Source organism: Haliotis asinina, chromosome 2 (genome assembly GCF_037392515.1).
Source record: "Haliotis asinina isolate JCU_RB_2024 chromosome 2, JCU_Hal_asi_v2, whole genome shotgun sequence".
Classification (NCBI taxonomy): domain Eukaryota; kingdom Metazoa; phylum Mollusca; class Gastropoda; order Lepetellida; family Haliotidae; genus Haliotis; species Haliotis asinina.
The window spans coordinates 24935670-24957154 of record NC_090281.1 but is presented as its reverse complement, the minus strand read 5'-3'; the positions used below and the strand labels follow the sequence as shown (position 1 = coordinate 24957154).

At 41.2% G+C, this 21485-nt stretch overlaps 1 protein-coding gene across 3 annotated transcripts in view; it reads right to left on the bottom strand.

Moving 5' to 3' along the window:
* Window positions 1–21485, bottom strand: part of LOC137273456 (uncharacterized) — a 31232-nt gene that overhangs the window by 9082 nt on the left and 665 nt on the right. For 2 of the 3 annotated variants that reach the window (XM_067806152.1, XM_067806151.1), the window contains exons 1-8: window positions 14968–15249; window positions 14264–14447; window positions 9462–9561; window positions 8599–8715; window positions 8172–8252; window positions 7121–7235; window positions 1793–1940; window positions 1139–1279 (exon numbers count right to left, since the gene is read on the bottom strand). In XM_067806152.1, the coding sequence (XP_067662253.1) occupies window positions 1139–1279; window positions 1793–1940; window positions 7121–7235; window positions 8172–8252; window positions 8599–8715; window positions 9462–9561; window positions 14264–14447; window positions 14968–15216 (1135 nt within the window). In that variant the 5' untranslated portion in view covers window positions 15217–15249. Of the gene's footprint in view, window positions 1–1138; window positions 1280–1792; window positions 1941–7120; window positions 7236–8171; window positions 8253–8598; window positions 8716–9461; window positions 9562–14263; window positions 14448–14967; window positions 15250–21485 lie in introns of those variants that run through there. The other variant, XM_067806153.1, reaches the window with a different exon arrangement.

Sequence of the window (21485 nt, the reverse complement as noted above, 5' to 3'; positions counted from 1 at the left end):
ATGATCATGACTAAGTGCACGTTAGCAATGAATCCGATATGTTGGGACATATTGATTCCATTTGAACATATACATGATCCCGTAATGAGCAAAAATCGATCTGCGTTTCTTTTATTACTTGGTGTTTATCCTTCATGTGCATGAATTGTTAATAACTTCGAGCCTGCTTCGACAGCATAGCTTTCTCACGAAACCATTTTTATTTAGCATAAAGTAGTTATGACATTTTAAATAAAAGATGAAAAGATATTCAACGCTTGTTTTAAGGAAGCCTGACCACCTTGTTGCAGCATGCATGGGTGAAATTCATACCGAGAGAAACTTTACATGCATTAGGAAGCTCGGAGCGTTGTTGTACAGAACATTTCCAACGACATACATTTTGGGCATCATCTGACGGTGGAATCAGATACGTCTTATCTTTTCATGAAGCTTTTGAACACCCGAGTGCTTGCGTACGTTAGTTTAGTGTTACGGCGCACCCAGCAATATTCCTGCTATAAGGTAGCAGTCTGTAACTAACGGTCTGGACCAGATATACCAATGATCAACAGCATGAGCATCGTTCTACGCATGTGGAATGCACATGACATTTGGACACGTTGGTTCTTAGTTGGGGAAGCAGAGATAATGGCATGTCAGTAATGGGGTAAAGATCAATACACTGTGTTGTATGTGCTTGGTGAGTTTACGTAGGGTGGAACGTTGCTATCAAGATTATTGGTATGTAATGACATGCGTATGTGCGTGTGAGTGTGAGTGTGAGTGTGAGTGTGAGTGTGAGTGTGCTGCTTGTACTAATGCTGATTTTATGTAATAAATTGGATCAGAGCACAAAAATGAAAAAACACTATCAGAGAGTTACTGAAATACCATGCAGTAGTAGTATTTTGACATGAACACGCCACTCAGTGGGTCCAAGGCAACAACTGGATTGACAGCAAAGGTGGGGCGAACTCGCTGAAATAGTGTCCAAAGTAACCTTAATCCAAAGCACGTTTTCCTTGCAATTTCGGATATTGTTTCAAGTTATTTATCTAAAATCTGGATCTGTAGTTGACCGTGTCTACGATTAGATTCAGAGTCATGACGTATCATCAACTGGTGTTTGCTTGAGAGGTGACATGTCATGTATTACCCCGGAAGATTGTGTTGAACGCAGCGTTTATCTCCCCTTCTGTGGGGTGAAGGCCACAGGCTCGGAAGAACTCGGGAAGGTCGTCACGTGGCATCTTTTCAATCCGTCTGTCCACCATTCGGTCAAATACCCGTTCATATCCTGAAAAGACAGGGTTGACAATCAATATTCATCATAAAGAAACACTAGGGGAATGACAGGCTGGGTATAAACTATGAAACTAGACTTACAAGTGTGAATGTAGCCATGTACTTCAGGCAAGTGTAGATCTGCTAAAATAAATTAAGTAAACAAAATAAACAAGTCCCCCCACCCCATCCCCCAAAACACATCCATACAGATTAAAAGGTACAGTTTGCGCATAAACTGATGTATCGTAAAACAAATTCGTGACGTTGAAAAGATTATTGTAATGAGTTCGATAAACGATGGAATATACGCAGCTGTTCTCATGCATGATATTTGCACATGTTTCTCTGCACCATAATTCATGATACTCCTGCAGTTTGTCTGCAATACGGTTTGCAGTTGGCTCCCCCAAGAAATTAATTTTCGATGTAACCATATATAAATATTAACATAACATTGTGACTCCTTTCAGTGAGTGTAAACGTTTGATTGGTAGGATGTGTCCCATCCGATCCAAATACGTACGTTCTCTCCTGTCGATGAAATCTGCAACCTGGTCCAGATCAAAGTGACAGTACGTCCTCATGACGCCATATCGTGCCTGTATCCGGGTCACAGTCTCTTTGTATTCATCGGTAAACTTCGGCCATGCTCGGCTTAGTCCGAGAAGAGCCTGTAAACAATATCGATATGAATATGAATTTTTCACTATACTGTCATTTTAGTTGTGACATGACGTCATACTGTCATAGTAGTTCTGACATGACACCATACTGTCATATCATCTCTGACACCATACTGTCAAATTAGTTCTGACATGACACTATCCTGTAATGTCAATTCTGACATGACACCATACTGTCATATTAGTTCTGACATGACACCAGACTGTCATATTAATTCTGACACGACACTATCCTGTAATGTCAGTTCTGACATGACACCAGACTGCCATATTAGTTCTGACATGACACCATACTGTCATATCATCTCTGACACCATACTGTCAAATTAGTTCTGACATGACACTATCCTGTAATGTCAATTCTGACATGACACCAGACTGCCATATTAGTTCTGACATGACACCAGACTGTCGTATCATCGCTGACAAGACAGCATACTGTCATATTAGTTCTGACATGACACCATACTGTTAAATTATCTCTGACATAACACCATGCTGTCATATTAGTTCTGTCGTGACAGCATGCTGTAATGTCTGTTCCGACATGACACCATACTGTCATATTAGTTCTGACATGACACCATGCTGTCATATTAGTTCTGATATGTCACCACGTTGTCATATTAGTTCTGACATGACACCATACTGTCATTATTATACTTTAATAGAATGGGAGATATCATATCAACCAGGTCATCGAGCCTGGCCACCCGATCTCAGTAGTAGCCTCATACTACAAGCACGTTTTACTGACGACCAATTCTAACCTGATTGTTTAAGTCTCCGCCTCGTCTATTCACGAAGCGCTCGGTCATGGGACGGCTCTTTTCCATTCCCTTGGCTTGAGAGAACTGAATAATTGAACAGCCCACACCATGTTTTTCAAGTGATTAAACCATTTTGAATAAGTCTTTCAGCAACTATCCTGGAATATATCAATTATTCCTTATCATTCCTAAAATGAAATCAAATAATTTTCCTAACGTGAATTATTCATGCTGTACTTTCATATCATGTAGACTAATGGGACGAGCGAAGCGTGATGTGATTGACGCACCTATTGTCAAGTCCTTTGGGCGTGAAACACAAAACCCCACTGCTATGCTTCTAAGAACGTTCAGCAGCTCGACCGATTGTATTCTGTCTATTCAAGAGGTAACCAAGTTGAACTGTACATGTACTTGAAACTGTATCGAGAACAATGCATTTAGAGACTATTAGATAGAGTTCATTGATCATTTCCTTAATTAAAGTGCTCTTGCATAAATTGTAAAGTTAACTGGGATAATATTCTCTTTAGCAATGATGGCGGTATGCACTTTTAACCTAATACAGATTGAACAACCAATGGTGGGGTAAACTGCTGTCGGGATCCAGATTTTCAATTTCATTTGATTAGCTGTTTCTCGTGCAGTATATTTCATAAGTCGTCAAAGCACTAGCGTCAAGAGAGCATGCAAGAGATCTTTATACTCAACATCCATTATAACCACCCGATACACGTAATGACATTATTGACTATGGTATTATGCCGCTTTTAGCAATATTCCAGCAATATTCCAGCAACATCACGGCTGGGGAACACCAGAAATGGGCTTCACAAATAGTACCCATATGAGGAATCGAACCCGGGTCTTCGGCGCGATGATGGAATGCTTTAACCACTAGACTACCCAACCAACCCTAAACGGCATTTAACAATTAAACTCTACACGACTTAAACATGTACAACAAGGTAGGACATGTTTCTGCCAGAAGATATACGAAACTCGTCATAAACTTCGGCATCTGTTTGAAAATACATGCGTAAAATACATATTATTAATTAAGTGTGAGACTATTGTCAAAAAAGAAAAGGAAAGAGTGGGCCACAAAATATTAATGTAAAGTAAGTCAGTGTGTTCATGGACAGAAAGGGATCTTTTGGACCCCGCTGTTATGAAGAGACACTGAAAAATCAACTGGTTTTGAAACTTACAACTAAGAAATGAAAGGGCTCGATGCCATGCACTATTCTAAGCATTAAGTGTCTCGGTGCATTTACTCAAATGCTCCCCAGACCGTTCAAAGACACTGCTACCCACCCAACCTTTAATATGTACGCCTTAATTAAAAACAACCACAAACAACGTAATCAATGTGTTTTTTTACAACGAATGCTTCCCTACATGATTTCTAGAAAGGATATTTTTACATGCCTTTCCCAATTGCATGACATAAGCGATGCAGCAGAGAGACTCTATGACAGAACAATTGCTCAGGTTGCAGAGAGGTACGCTTGAGTTGGCTCAGATGGTTTATTTATCGACTAACTGTTTTGTTCCCAGCGGTATCAAACAATCTTGCATAGTATTGTGCTCTTCAATCTTACCGGCTACACTGACGTCGACGTATTGCCTCCGATCTATTTTTTTCTGACAAACAATTTCCACACGTTAGTCAAGCAATGCTACTGCACGACAATGGAGTGAAGCCAAGGGTGACCGTGTATTGATCTTGTATAAATAATTTCAATGAAGTATACAGAAAATAAGTTTTATAAGTCTAACGCTTACGTCGACGGGAAATAGTACTCGTGTAGGCGATGTGTCACGTGACCAAGGAGTGATGGCGCCGATTGTCGGTAGCATGTCTATACTTGTGACGTTGTCCTGGTAACATCGGTATGCACAAATATCACACAAAATGTTCCATTAACTTATTGGAGACCTTTCTAAATACCGTTAGTTTAATCAACTGCATTTTAAACGCATTTTTCTGGAACATGCATTTCTAAAATATCCTTTTAGCTATACCAGTGCGTACGAACTCAATAACCTAAATAATTTTTACGGCTAAAGACAAGAGAGGAAGGGTTGAATCACTTTCAGCTTTGCCACACTGAAAACAATGACTACAGCTTCTTCAGCTTGAGTTCCTCTACACATGCATGGCATGCGCGGCAGGTCGAGTTAATTAATTAGGGGACCAGAGGATGTTATTTATGTTGCGTTCGTGCGAAGCAGGCACACATCGGCAACATTAAACCATCTGCAGCTTGTTTCTTAAAGAAAGTTAGGACATTGCTGACGATTTCTTGGCACTGAGATGTCAAACGGCAACCTTGCTGTTCAGAAATGTTGACAATTGACTGACAAAGGTGCACGCCTTCACAGTAATAGACCCAACCAGTTGTGACATGGTCACAAAATGCATTAGTATTCACTTGATCGGGTCAAATTGAACGAGCTGTAATATAAGATTTGTGGGGAATACATTGAGTGTGTTTAGTTTTGCGGCACCTTTAGCAATATTGATGTAATATCATGGCAAGGGACATCAGAATGGGCTTCAGACATTGCACCCATGTGGGCAGTCGATGTGCGTCTGTGTGAGGAAGGCTACAACACTGTTGGAAATAGAGCTCGGTTTGACGAGTTTGCGCTTTAACCACACGTCCAGTCAACAGCGCACGTTACCGTAAATCTTGGTCTGTAAATAATCCAGTTTGGACCAAACAGTCCAGTGATCAACAACACGAGCATCGAACTACACAATTGGGATACGATGACATGTTGTCAACCACCTCAGCCCGCCTAACCGACCCGACCCCGTTTGTCGCCTCTTACGACAAGCTTGGGTAACTAATTACGGGTTGACAAGACAAGTACATGGAGGGATGACAAACAGGGACGAAGGTTAAATTGTTCGCCCGTCACGCCGAACGCTTAGTTCGATTCCACACATGGGCAAAATGTGTGAAGCTCATTTCTGGTGCCCCCCGCCGTGATTGTGCAGGATTGCTTCTGGTAGCGGTGTAAAACTAAATTCGCTCACTCACTCATGACAAGCATGTCTCTATATAAAGGTTGGAAGTCAATCAATCACTACATTACACATAAAAGGAAACATCATCCTGAAAGTAGACCCAAGACATCCATCCCCGGTAGGGACTGCTGTCAAGTTCTTGGAGACCCCGAAACTTGCTAGGTAACACCAGGCGATTGTCCGCAAATGGCTAATGCCTTAGTTATTTAACATAAGGACATTTCAGGGCTATAGCTTGCTCTTTGATCTGGCAAAGAGGCAAGAAGAATCCATGAAACGATGTACAAGGAAAGAAGTAGATATCATCCATTAAAGAGATTACGTAATCAGGTTTTCTGAAGATTATATACGTTTGACATGTATTCACCCTGAGTCTGATAAGGAAAGAAGAAGGGCTATAGCTTGCTCTTTGATCTGGTAAAGAGGCAAGCAGAATCCATGAAACGATTTACAAGGAAAGAAGTAGATATCATCCATTAAAGAGATTACGTAATCAGGTTTTCTGAAGATTATATACGTTTGACATGTATTCACCCTGAGTCTGATAAGGAAAGAAGTAGATATCATCCATTAAAGAGATTATGGAATCAGGTTTTCTGAAGATTATATACGTTTGACATGTATTCACCCTGAGTCTGATAAGGAAAGAAGTAGATATCATCCACTAAAGAGATTAATAATATGTAATCAGGTTTTCTGAAGATTATATACGTGTGGGGTAGGGTGGTGGTGGTGGTAGCAAATGAATAGCTATAAATATTATACAACAACACATTCGATCATCGAGTTGCTTTGTGAGCACTTTTAAACTTTCGGAATCCGAGCAAGGATACTGGACACGACGTTTGTTTTTTCTTTAGTGTGTGTGTATGTTTACACGGGGCTGGACAATATGCCAGAAATATCACGACGCTGAATACAATACACGAGAAAACACGTACGCGAAATTCCATACATGGAAAAAAAGCACGCGGAATGCAATATATGGGAAGAAACACGCGATATACCTCACATGGGAAAAAACGTAAGCGCAATGCCATACACGAGAGAAAAACGTACGCGGAATACCATACATTGGAAAAATGTATGCCCATACACAGGGAAAAACGTAAGCGAAATACGATACATGGGGAAAAACGTAGGCGGAATGCCATACACGGGAAAAACGTAGGTGGAATACTGTACATGAGAAAAAACATACTCGGAGTACCGTACACGGGAAAAAACGTACGTAGAATACCGCACACGGCAAAATCCGTACTCGGAAAACCATATACGTTAAAAAAAGTACGCTGAATACTTAACATGGGTCAGCAAGATGACACTAGTTTCATGTTTCTGTTGTCATGGTAACTCACGTTTCTCTTCAATTTCTGTATTTTGTGTCTGATAAGCCAGCCCTTGACGTAACGCTGGATGTTGCAGGCTGCGTACTGGCGACGTTGTTTGTCCAGACGGTAGGCGTGGTACTGACTGCAACGACAGGGGACAAACATAAGAAACGGAAACACAATAGATAGAAACACAATACACAGGTATCCAATAGACAGCGACACGCTAGACGGATATCTAACAGACAGGGACACACATGGCAGAATATTCAATAGTCAGAGACGCAATAGACAGAGACACATTAGACGGATATTCAACAAAGACACGCTAGAAGAACATTCAATAACCAGAGATAGACAGATGTACAGTGGAGAGACTTAGTAGACAGACATTCAACGGAGAGACTTAATAGACAGACATTCGACGGAGAGACATTATAGACAGATATTCAGTGGAGAGACATTATGGACAGATATTCAGTGGGGAGACATTATAGACAGATATTCAGTGGTGAGACGTTATAGACAGATATTCAGTGGGGAGACGTTATAGACAGATATTCAGTGGGGAGACGTTATAGACAGATATTCAGTGGAGACACACACTAGAATGATATCCATAGGATAAGGACATGGGACACACAACAAAGAAGAAGTTGTTGTCCATATTATTTGCCATTTACTTAAAGAATATACTAGACAGAAATTCAGAGGACAGATGGCGGATATCCAATAGACAAAGACAAACGGGATGGAGATCCAACAGAATGTGATACACTTGACAGATCTTCAGCACAAAGAGAGAGACGCTACAGACACTACAGACAATGACAGGTCTAATTCAACAGACAACTATTCAATAGAAGAAAAACACAATAAACGCATTATATTCAAGGGACAGGCACACCAAAGGCAAGTGAAAGATATTGGTTGGCTTTAGTCAATTATAATCCTCGTGAATGAATTGACCAAGCGTCGAGTCGTGGATTCAACAATATATAAATATATTATTAATTTTATTCACAGGGCCCCTGACTACCATACATAGTCCTGACACAACACAAGTATGTCGACTTACGCGAACAGGTCTGCGTGTGGTTTCTCTTTGTCTTTCCTCTTCCCTTTCCGTGACGTCGTGCTGCCTATCTTGGACAGAGAGCTGGGTAAAGACGATTAATTTAATTATGACTCGATATATTTCGCCGTGAACGAGAAAGAATCATGCAAAAGAGTAATAAACAATGCATCTAAGTTTTCTACCGTGTTAAAAACATGGAGAATAACTGAACTTGACACGAAGAAGAATTTAGAGTTGTTTCCCTTTGGAATCATGACGTCAGAATTTCTATCATGCATTGCGGGAAGGATATGTAGAGTTAACGTAATAGTAGGATGGTAATTTTTAACTCAGAATGCAAGTAATAAAACAATCGCCATTATATGAGCACTTCAAAATGTTACTAATGACTTTTAAGGGACGAAACACATCCTCTTTAGACACATACCTTGACACGGAAGAGTTACCTTCCCTTGCTTCCTCCAACCTCCATATACGGTATTCCTCCTCCCACAACCACGTGCTGGGAGGGGGCGGGGTCTCTCTCCGGGGGGTCAGGTCGGTCCTGGTCAGGTACAAATGAAGCTCAATCAAGAGCATATTGTCTGATGTCGAAGGGTAATCATTTGTCCATCTTGTATCCATATGGACTATTGATAAAAATGTTATGTAACTATATGAGTAATGGCATCCGCGGAGCCATTGTGACTTTCATACCTGGTCTTATAGATTCATGTTAGCAGCCTGACCTCTGTTGAAATAGGGAGAATATAGTTTTAGGCCGCTTTTTAGCGGTAGTCCTGCAATATCATGGTGGGGGAACCGGAAATAGACTTCACATATTGTACTTATGTGGGAAATCGAACCCGTCTCTCGTGACGAGCGAACGCATGAATCACTAGACTACCCCATCGCTCCGTGTTCCAGGAGGCACCTTAGGTAGCCTAATGGTTATACCGTCCACTCGTCGCACTGAAGATCGGGTTTGATTGTCTACAGGGTTAAACAGTGCCAATACCTAACATGACAGGTATATTGCTGAAAGCAACTCAAAACGTACTCTTTCGTTCATTCTGTTGAAAGACCTACAGAAAGTAAACAATACATACAGGACTTAAGTTGGCCCAGATATTTTTCTTGTCAAAGAAGGAACCGAGCAAACTGTCTTTCACTTTAACAGAGAAAACCTACAACAATTTACAGGTTAATCATCTTTTTAGTATTTTCTGTTTTCCATCACGTAATTTGAAGAAATACAGCATCCACCTCCCATCCAAAAGTAAAAAAATGGTTATTCCTTTGATAACCTACCTGACTTCATACAGATGCCCATATTTGGGGTTGGTCACGTACTGCCTCTGTTTGAACTCCATCCATTTGCCCTTAGGGAGCGCCTTCTCATAGTGGATTTCTGCAGAATATAAAACGAGAAATTGATTGATAGATCTACCAACGAAACCTGTAGCGACATGCAGTGACGTTGTAAGAAACGCATTTAGAGTTACGGATTTGTTGGACATTCTCACATTGTTCTCCAGGGATCACTCCGGTTGAGCTGCAGAATTATTCAAAACAAGTGAGACAGTCTTGTAGTCGAGGTTGACTCGGCATGCTAACCTGTTTCCTGGGTGTACGGTAGCTAAGGGTTTGAGTCAAGTCATGCTGCGGGCATGGATTGTTGAACGTTACCGGCATAAATATATTTGCGGGATGATAGAGTGAGATGAGGTATGGTGAGGTGAGATTAGTTGAGGTGAGGTCAAATGTGGTTAAGAAAACTACTCTGATATGTCGACGTGTGTGTGTGTTGCGCGCGTGCGTGTACGTGCGAGCTGTCTGCGTTGCATGTATGTCTGCCTGTTTGGGCATGTCTGTGGTGTGTGTGTGTGTGTGTGTGTGTGTGTGTGTGTGTGTGTGTGTGTCTCTCTCTCTCTCTCTCTCTCTCTGTTGTGTGTGTGTGCTGTGTTTATGTGAATGCGTGCTTGCGCTGTGTGTATTTATGTCGTGTGTGAGTTTTGTGTATGTGTATCTCTGTGTTAGTGTGTGTGTGTGTCATGTGTGCGTGTTCGTTGTGTGTGTGTGAGTGCTATGTCTGTGCGTTGTGCATCTGTCGTATTGTGTGTATTTGTCTGTCTGCGTGCGTGAACGCGCGTGTGTGTGACTGTGTGAGTGAGTGATGTGTCTGTCAGTGAGTGTGCATATGCGTGTATGCGTGAGAGTGTTCTTTGAAGCAGTGGTGCCAGATTAGAGAGGTTTGTATTAACGAGGTTCGTTGTACGAGGGGAGAACCAGAACACTCGGTCCTATCGAGAGGAGAGCTCGTCAAGCCGACGACCCGGGTTCGATTCCTACATGGGTACAATATGTAAAGCCCTTTTCCGGTGTATGGCTGAAATATGGCTAAAAGCGGCGTAAAACCTTGTTCACTTACTCACACGCGCCGTTGGAGGTCACAGTTATCCTCGTTACCATAAAACTATTTCTAGACGACAGCATGGCACACAGAATGAAAAGGTAACAGGTACGAACTCATTATGTCACGCTTTTGTAATCAGGAAAGTAACTAATCAGGTACCACAAACAGGTGCGAACATCAAGTGATGAAGAGCCAAGGGTGATGACGTACTCTGCAGTCAGATGTTAATTGTAGTTACGTAATCAGAGTTTGTGAAGGAGAAAGAGGTTCCGTAAGCGAATACGTAGTGTATGATCTAAAGAGCAGGATTTCCATTTATACATTGTGGGGTTTAGTCTTAGTGAATGAGGGTCTATGCTGCCAACATACAAGAAATGGACTTATAACCATCTGGACGACAAACTCTTGCATTCGGCTTGACGAACGAGTGCTTTAACCACTCGGCTACCAAACTACCCGTACAAACAGTTTTAACAATACGTAACATCATCATGTGTGCTATGTCTGCGCGTTGTGTATCTGTCGTGTTGTGTGTATGTGTCTGTCTGTGTGCATGTGCGTGTGTGTGTGAGTGTGAATGTGAGTGTGTGAGTGAGCGGATTCGTTGTACAATAAAGTTTTATATAAACCATATTCAGTCAAATTATTTCCTTTCATATGCAAGACAGCTGATTTCCAGGGATACTCTGGTGGTTAAAGCGTTCTCTCGTCACGCCGAAACCCCCCTGTTCGATTTCCCACATAGGTACAACGTGTGAAGCCCATTTCTGATGTCAAGACCGTGATAGTGCTGGAATATTGTGAAAAGCGGCATAAAATTATACTCACTCACTCACTTGTTTTCAACTCACATCCAATTAAAACGCCATTGAAATAAGAGCGATAAAATCATTTTCATAGTCTTCACAATTCTCTGCTGGAGGCACAAACTAATGTAAAACTCTGACAATGAATCCATATTAAATTATGTTGATAAGTGTCGAGAAAGCGTTTTATGCCCCATTGGTTTCACCCATAACAAACAATATTTCCAAGCAGCGTCTAAACGGAAGTCCTTGACATACGCATGTGCAGGTTGAGTGACTTTATGAGTCCATTTGTCCATCATAGGTCAAGCATTGTCCCAATGATCAATCTACAGCCATTGTCGTATTGACCATCCTGTCCATACATAAAATGCCAAGACAAGTCCTCTTCATCGAAACTACTAACCGAAAACAATTAACAAATTAATCGTCCAACTGACAAAGAATTCCCTAACAACTTTTCCTATCGCAAATCGTTCCGAAATACAAAATGATGTATATTTAATGCTAACAGCTTAAAGCTAATTCCCAAGATTAAAACTCATGAAAGCTCAAGATAAAATAGATTCAGGAGGTGATTAACTCACATATAATCCTAAGAAATTAAGAAGAAGCAATAAATGACACAGGTTTATGAATAAACAAATGCTAATTAATTTCATAATTAATTCATGATCGTCCTTCAGTAACAAACATGAGCATTAAAACAACGGGCACAATGTAAACCCGCGAAGGGAATTGGATGTTTTTCTAAGGAAATGGTTTGTAGGTTTAACAATAAGACATCGTTGGATGTCTGAAAAGGTATAGCGTGAAAATTCATTAAACTGATCGGCTTCTGCTATCTCAGAAAACAATGCGTGTTTTGAAACGCTGACCTAATATATTTCATGTTTCCAAGCGCACCATTCCCCACACAGTCGGTATTCAAATCTATTCCTGCAGAATATCAAACGCCGGGTCCCTAAATCTTCACTTCTATAAAAAGAAAATGAGCCCAAGTGAGGTGAAAGACGGACAACATGAAGAAAATGCAGAATCTCCTCATTTGTTGCATTTGCATTTCCTGGGAGGAAACGGTCATGAAATGGTACAAGGACGGTGCGGCAGATTAGGACCCCGTTCGCGAAACATTCCTAAAACTAGTTGTCAGAAAACAGGATTGCCAGATTACGCGATCGCAACGTACGCCGACGATAAATATGGACTCTACGTTCTCCTTAACTCTGAGCTAGTTTTCCGGAACCCTGTGAGTTTAGTGAAGCGATTTAATAGTGATTTATTAGCTTATCGCAGAGTCATGTGTTACATGGTACAAAGACATTTTGTGCAGATATACAATACAAACACCAGGCCCCAGAGGGCCGAAGTGCCACCTTGAAAACAGTTATATAAGTGCACATTGATACAGTAACTATATACATTCAGATGTTACACCCATCATATTCACATTTAGGTACTCAAACATACAGTACTATACGTACTGCAACACACACACACTGATAGACACACGCAGACACAAACACACACGGACACACGCACACACGCACACGCACACGTGCACGCACATAATTACAATGTGAAATACATCTTTCATAACTGCTGACTACCTTGCTGAATTTTTCTATACATCTTATGGATGCATCTTGCCAATGCAGATTTAATGCATTCAGTGATCACCATCCATTTATATATATTTATCCATTTAATTTTACAAGGTACTCCTACAAGAATGGTAAAGGTCCATTTACTAAGGTACTTTAGGATAGCTGCTAAGGTACCATAGCATGTAAATGTAAATGGTGACAACTATGCATGGTAGAACTGGTCATAGATTTCTGACTTCCACAGACTATTGAGTTGAATTTTTATGCGTTGTGTGGAGGCTCGCAGTGGCTTTGATCGGATGCTGATTGACATTTCCTTCATGACATGCTTGTAAACGTGGAGTGTATGTTTGTTTAATGAATGACTCTTGTTATACGTCGTGAAGATGTAAATATGTCTCCCTTGTGATATAGGTGGCCAGGGCTTGCTTCTACACTGAGGTTACGTTTCAGTATTTGTTCAGTTGTACTCTGCCGCGTGCCAGACATCTTCCTACCTCACCACGCCATTCATACATCTTCCCACCGCACCACGTCAATTCAACACGCCAAACATACATCTTCCCACCTCACCACGTCAATTCAACACACCAAACATACATCTTCACACCTCACCACGTCAATTCAACGCGCCATTCATACATCTTCCCAACTCACTACGTCAATTCAACGAGCCATTCATACATCTTCCCACGTCACCACATCAATTCAACACGCCAAACATACATCTTTCTGCCTCACCACATCAATTCAACACACCAAACATACATCTTCACACCTCACCACGTCAATTCAACACACCAAACATACATCTTCCCAACTCACCACGTCAATTCAACACGCCAAACATACATCTTCCCACCTCACCACGTCAATTCAACGAGCCATTCATACATCTTCCCACGTCACCACATCAATTCAACACGCCAAACATACTTCTTTCTGCCTCACCACGTCAATTCAACACACCAAACATGCATCTTCACACCTCACCACGTCAATTCAACACACCAAACATACATCTTCCCACCTCACCACGTCAATTCAACACACCAAACATACATCTTCACATCTCACGTCTGTCCAACACGCCAAAGATTTACCTTTCCACCTCATCCAGCATTCGTCCATTCAGCACGATAAACATTATCTTCCCACGTCATCACGTTAATTCATATTATATTTGTAATTCCTAAACGTCATAAAAGAATTGATCTCATACCACATCAAACGTGAAACAACCTATGTCCTCCCCTTCACGCTCACTCTCTCTGACCAGCTTACCGACATAGGTGTTGTTATTTGACTCTATTTTCGGGACGTCTTCAGTCCAGGGCTTGCGTCTTGTGGCTCTCTTCTCTCGTCTGTCCGCCAACATAAGGTTGCCCTTAGATGCGACACTCTTATTGCTGGCATTGAGGGAACTGGGGGCTGACTTGGAGAACGCTGATGTTGACTCCACGCGGTTCTGGAAACAGAGGAAATTTAACATGCAACAAGTTGGAAATGCATGGCCGACTTCTGAATGAGATTGCAAACAACATCCCTTAGTAAATTGTTCTGACCATTGAAGATGATGCATGTGCATACATTTGTATGTCCGTGCGTGTGCGTGTGCGTGTGCGTGTGCGTGTGCGTGTGCGTGTGCAATTGCGTAGACCGAGATGACCAGTCCTTGTCTCTGTCAGGCAGGGTAACAAAAATCACCATCTTTTGACGTCCTCTCTGTAATATAACACGGTAAGGGAATCTACCACTCGACCTTCTGCCCTCAGGCAAACCTTATCGGTAGTTCAAGAATCATTTTATGCCGTAACTGATATCAAGAACAATGCCGACAATTACTGAGTCAAGGGAGCGCATGGCGTACATCCGATCGTTATTTCGTCAGCTTTTACAACCTGAATGATTAGCTTTTTTGTATCGGCAAGTTTAAATGACGCTGTCCCGTTTCGCCACAACTAGCTAGCATTTTGAAGAATACTGACCGTTCGAAATCGAGGCTGCGAGTTACCGGACTTGGAACTGGTTGCTAGGGACATGTCGAGTGAATCTGATCCCGTGGTCTTGGAGGTCCGCGATCCGCTGGACAGCGAGGGCAGTCCATGATCACACGGCCAGTTGGTCCAGCTCTTCTGATAGAGGGCGTGGTTCCTTAAAATCTGCGCGTTGTCCATCTCAGGCTGTAAGGACGAAGGACGTGAATAATGTGATGAAACGAGACTGAAGTGAAGCATGACATAGATAGAACAACATAAGTACAATGTAACTAATGTAATTAAAACAAAATCAAAGACGACAACAAAAAGAAAAACACAACCAAAATAACGACAAACAAACACACACAAAACCAGCAATACAACACAAGAAAACCCTCAAACAACCCCTTCCCCTCATCCCCTTGAACCCAAGAGCAAGGACACACACACACGCGCGCGCGCAGGAGAGAGAGAGAGAGAGAGAGAGAGAGAGAGAGAGAAGAAGAAGAAGAAGAAGAACAACAACAACAAAAACAACAACAAAGCCACCCTCACAATCAAACGCTTTTGGTCTAACGACTGATCTAACGTTCCGACAACAACAAAGCAAAATCAAGCTTAAGGATAACAAAATAAAAGATGAAAGGCCAACAAAAACAAAAACACTCCACTACAAACTTAAACACAATTCCTTTTCATATTTCACGGACGCCTCTTGCGAAAAAGAAGATCTAAAAACGTGTGTGTATTTTAGGTCTCAACAAACTCGATAATAGATTATGTCTGATGGTCAAACAATGTTTCAAGATACATTGTGTGCTCAGGTAGTAAATACTGTGTTCAACGTTGCAGCACAAAAGCCGTGTAGTGCGGTGCTCACGTCGTGTCGTTCCTGAGCAGTGGTCGATGGCAGCATGCTGGCTCAGCGTTTTGTCAATTTGTTTATTATGTGGTATCGATTCTGTCAACAAGGAAGCGGCATCCATAGCCACATCACTGGGAAGTTACAGGTGCGAGTCTCACTCGGTGAACACACCATGACACTGTACATCATTAAACGTTGGTGTTACGTTTGGATAACGTTATTGACGATGTCGACATCTGATGGCTGATCGATGTGATCTAGAGACGAGCACTAACATTCATCTGTCTTGTGTAATATCCGGACAAACAAACCGATAATATTTATTTTGTCTTGTTTATGTCATATGCTTCTGTTAGTGTTATTTGGAAATGAAACTGTAGTGAGTGAGTTTAGTTTTACGTCACACTCAGCAATATTTCAGCTATATGGCGGCAGTGAGTGAGTGAGTGAGTGAGTGAGATGGAGTTCTGACGTGTTTTTAATGATGAATTGCTATGAAAAGATGATGATGATGATGATGATGATGATGATGATTTTTCTGTTCACCCCTACTACATATAGGGCAGGTTCTCACATTGTGAATTAAAAGAGTTAATAGTTGCCTTCAGCCGTAATGGCCACCCACTTCAATCAAATCATACGTCTCCAGTTGTCGATTTCTCTGTTGTGAGACAGGCGCCAATTATGTATTCCTATGAGTGAGTACAGATTCATGCCGCTTTCAGCAATGTTCCAGCAATATCACGGAGGGAGACACCAGAATTGGGCTTCAAACATTGTACTCATGTGGGGAATCGAACCCGGGTCTTCAGCTTGACAAGCGAACGCTTTAATCACTAGGCTAGGAAAAACACCCTTGTGCCTATATGAAAGCCATGCACTTAATGCGTGTGACTTACGAATACCCTACCCCGACACCATCATGTACCTCAGGGAGACCATGATGCTCGTAACTCTCTGAAAACTGACTCGGGGTCCCCAAACACTCACCTTCCAAAGGGAAATACTTCAGTTACCATTTATGGTTAATGCTTATTCTTACTAAGATGTGTCCCCAAACGGTATGGACCAATTGATATGGCCTCATTCACCGCACCTTAGCGTCGTTCAACCATCATGCTTGCTAGAGTTATCCCCAGTTGCCTCTAAAACGCCCCTCAGTTGCCCTAGTAATTGGTTTCCACCATGACACCCCTTAGTTACCGTTAATGCAGTTACTTAGAGGTTGATAACGTCACCTACCGTGCCCCTTGGTATCTCGGAGAATCTAACAACTCCCAGGTTCAAAAACCTTAGTTACCGTTTACATTCGTTTCCCTAGTGACACACTTGGTTACCTTGGAGAGCCTAACAGCTTCCAGGTTCAATAATCTTAGTTACCGTTTACATTGGTTACCCCCGTGACAACCTCGGTTACCTTGGAGAATCTAACAACGTCTAAGCTTAAAAACCTCAGTTACCGTATACATGGTTTTCCAAAGTCACCCCCGGCTACCTTGGAGAATCTAAATTCTTGATAGTTAAATAACCTTAGTTACCGTACCTAAGTGACATACCCCGGTTACCCCAGTGAATCATCAGCTTCCAGGTTGAATAGCCTTAGTACCGTAGCATTGGTTACATCCGCGACACCCTAGGTTACCCCCTGAATCCAGTTACCAAACTGGATCACCCTAGTTACTATATCCATATTGTTACTGTATCTATTGTTACTGCATCCATATTGTTACTGTATCTATTGTTACTGCATCCATATTGTTACTGTATCCATATTGTTACTGCATCCATATTGTTACTGCATCCATATTGTTACTGTATCCATATTGTTACTGCATCCATATTGTTACTGCATCCATATTGTTACTGCATCCATATTGTTACTGCATCCATATTGTACCTCTCAAAGGCAGTCCTTGCTCGTAAAGATCCGGATGGACTTCATCTTCAGTAAGCCATACAATTTGTAATAGGTGACTAATGGGTGGTCAGGCTCACTGATCTACCAACCAAAGGCAGTCATTGGTTTCTCCTGTAAACCTGTTTAACTGTCCTTCTGAACCCGATGTATTTTACTACGGAATTACCCCAGCAACATCCCACAATTACTGCTTTGCAACTCCTTTAACAAAGCGTTACGGTATATGCTTAATCGAATAAACCCTAGGATGAATGTCCAGTGTGCCTTGAAATTTCATTTCTTTTTCATGCAGATATACCATCGTCCACCTGACCACATACAATCTCTTGTTTATCAAAACGACAGTGACAACTCCAGTGACCTAAAGACAGTAAACAAAACTACGAGAAACAATGATCACTCGTGGGATTCGTGTACGGTGTGAATTACAACCCGTCTCTTAAAGTTGTTAAATATTAACTGTTTTCTATTGTATGTCCGTAGTTGACATGCTGGTGACATTTGCCCTTGGGATGCAGCCCGGCGACATAGAGCGCCCTCCGCGGGCATGTCACAGTTAAGTGCGTCGATGTTGTTACCGTTGTCATAGTGAGTATTGTACGCAACACACAGTGCCATTAGCTAAGTTTGTAGGTGTTTTGAACAAGGATTCTCGAAAATCATATCACGTCCATATTTATTAATATAAACGTTAACGGCCAGCGTTTTACACTCAAAGCAAGCCAGGGCGACCATGTTTTCAGCAACTGGAGCTTTGCAATGAAAAATACAAAACAACCCTACACTGCTATACTTCCTTCACTCACACATTCCAAGGAGCAGTGAGGTAGCCCAGTGGTTAAGCGTTCACTCGTCATTCCGAAGGCCGGGTTAACGATTCCTCACATGGGTACAACGCGCGAAGCCTATATCTGGTGTCCACCGCCGAGTTATTGCTGGAATATTGCTAAAAGCGGAGTTAAACCCAACTCACTCACTCACTCACTTATTCTGACGTCTCACTCACTTATTCTGAACGTCATTGCCTTTAAGATATAAACTGAGAGACAAAATAAAGTATACGAACGCGCCCAAAGATTTCAAAAAGGTCTTGGCTGGGAACATTTGATCAAACACTGCCAACTTATGATCCCAAACACAACTATGATGCCAAATATTTAGCCATTAAAAGGATTCTTTGTTTTTTTTATCCAAACATTATGTACACTTTCTTTCGCCGTTAAGTATATTCTGGTGTAATCCAAATGATAGTGGTCAACGCCCTGAAGCCAGTAAGGACCCGGGGGGTTTGGGATGAGGCGTATGTCCGTTGCTACGTGCCTTGGTTAATTGCATATCACCGTATGCCCATGCTGTTGACCACTGGATCCAAACTCAATTATTTACCGACAGCCGCCATATAGCTGTAATTACTATTATGGCTGGGGCGCGGCATAAACAACAAACAAAAACAGATAAGCATCTGTTTCTGGATACTTTGACAACCAATTTTTTTCTGTTGCCCTGTTAACACAAGGATAAGTGACTCAGGGGTATGTGAGTTAAGTTTTACGCCGCACTCAGCAATACTCTACTTGTATGGTGGCGCTCCGTAAATAATCGAGTCTGGACCAGACAATCCAGTCATCAACAACATGATCATTGATCTGCGCAATTGAGAACCGATGACATGTGTCAACCAAATAAGCGAGTCTGACAACTCGATCCCATTATTCGCCTATTACAAGCTTGGGTTACTGAAGATCACTCCGCATTCATCCATCCCCATCCACTTTCGTACGCTTCTTTCAGTGCTAAAATAATTTGTTATTTTCCAGTACGTAAATTCTCAGCTGATCAGCTGATCAGCAGCTCAGCATCGATCTGCGCAAGGACATGTGTCAACCCAGTCTGCGCGCCTGACCACCCGATTCCGTTAGTTGCTTCTTACAAGCATGGGTTACTGAAGATCAATTCGAACCCGGGTCTTCACGGGTAAGTAACTCTAGAACCTGTTCTACCCCTGATCTCTCCAACACGGACCCCACAATGACTGGCATGGAATGGAAACTGAATTGCATAAGACGTTATCTCAGGTCATGCAATGTTATGACGACATATCGATTACTGGCATCGACTTCGATTTGTCAACACTTAAAGTTCGATTTACACATGTTTCATTCATCGTCTGTCAGAATATTGATGCAGTTTCTTTTCCCACAAACAATGGACTAGATTGCATTTGTTCACAATAACGACTTTTACTGCAACCAACGGTACACTTCATAAGATGCATTATGGGGACATTTCTTCATGCATGGTCTCTGTCACGGCACAACAAAGAGTATATTTCACGCACGACTGTGTTTATCCATTTTACACATGGATTTCTGCATCTGAGCACTGATAGTTTAAAGTGACTGAGATGCACCGAAGCAAGGACGACTCTGTCGATGACGGCGACACAGTACACCAGCAGCTAGTTTCGTACAGATAGGTCTAAGACCAAGGTTACGGTACACATGTATTTGTTCAATATTGCTAAGGGGTTTAAGAAGCGATTCGAGAAATATAAACTTGTCCATATAGGCTTCATTTCTATATTGTCCTACACTAACCGTACTGTTACATCGTCATTAATTTTATCCATTAACAAAGGTGTCGGTGAGATAGCCTAGTGGTTAAAGCGTTCGCTCGTCACGCTGAAGGTCCAGGTTCGATTCCCCACATGTCTGCAATGTGTGATGACACTTTCTTGTATGCTACGCCGCCATATTTCTGGAATATTGCTAAAAGAGTCGTAAAAGTCGTAACTCATTCGTTCCTTTGTAAATCTTTGCCAATAACGCCCCGAGTACGTAGTTTACCATGCATTATCATACATTGTCATAAAGTATTATCATCAAATAAGCTTCACTTGGTCCATACATTATCATACTTGCCAAGTCGCACTGTTCTGTAATGGTAACTGGTTTATCTAATGGTAGTTCCTATAATGATATCCAGTTTATAGGAAAAAATCTACTCTATGTTCTGATATTTAGTTTATACGACGATAACTAGTTTACGTGATGATATTTACTTTTTATGGTAATATCTAGTTTATATGACAATATATAGTTGATGTAATAATATCTAGTTTATATCACAATATCTAGTTGATGTAATGATATCTAGTATATATGACAATATGACAAACATGATGATATCTAGTTTATATGATGATATCTAGTTTATATGACAATATCTAGTTGATGTTATATCTAGTATATATGATAATATATTGAATATGACACTATCTAGTTTACATGATGATATCAATTGTACATGATCTCGACTTTAAATGACTATGTCGAGTTTATATGATAATATTTTGTCAACATGATAATTATTTTAGATGATGATGTGAAGTTTATATCATGCTTGTTTGATACTTGTCTGAAGCCGAACTCACAGGCATTGTAACTATGTCTGTAATAATCAAGTTTGGACCGGACAATACAGTGATTTTGTGATTCTTTTGTGGTTCTTTAACGTAAAGACTACCAAAGCAAAACATTGATTTGAGAAAGTAATGTTTTCTTTATTCCAAAAGAAAATGAATTTGAACGCTCATTTCTATACATTAATCAACAGAAGTCGCGATGGGAAATTAACTACTGTTAAAGAAACTAAATTTAAAGTATTCTTCTAGCAGTTAAGTAGTCTAGAGAGAATCAGAAATGGGTTTTACACGGAATAAACTACCGTCAAAATATTTGTATT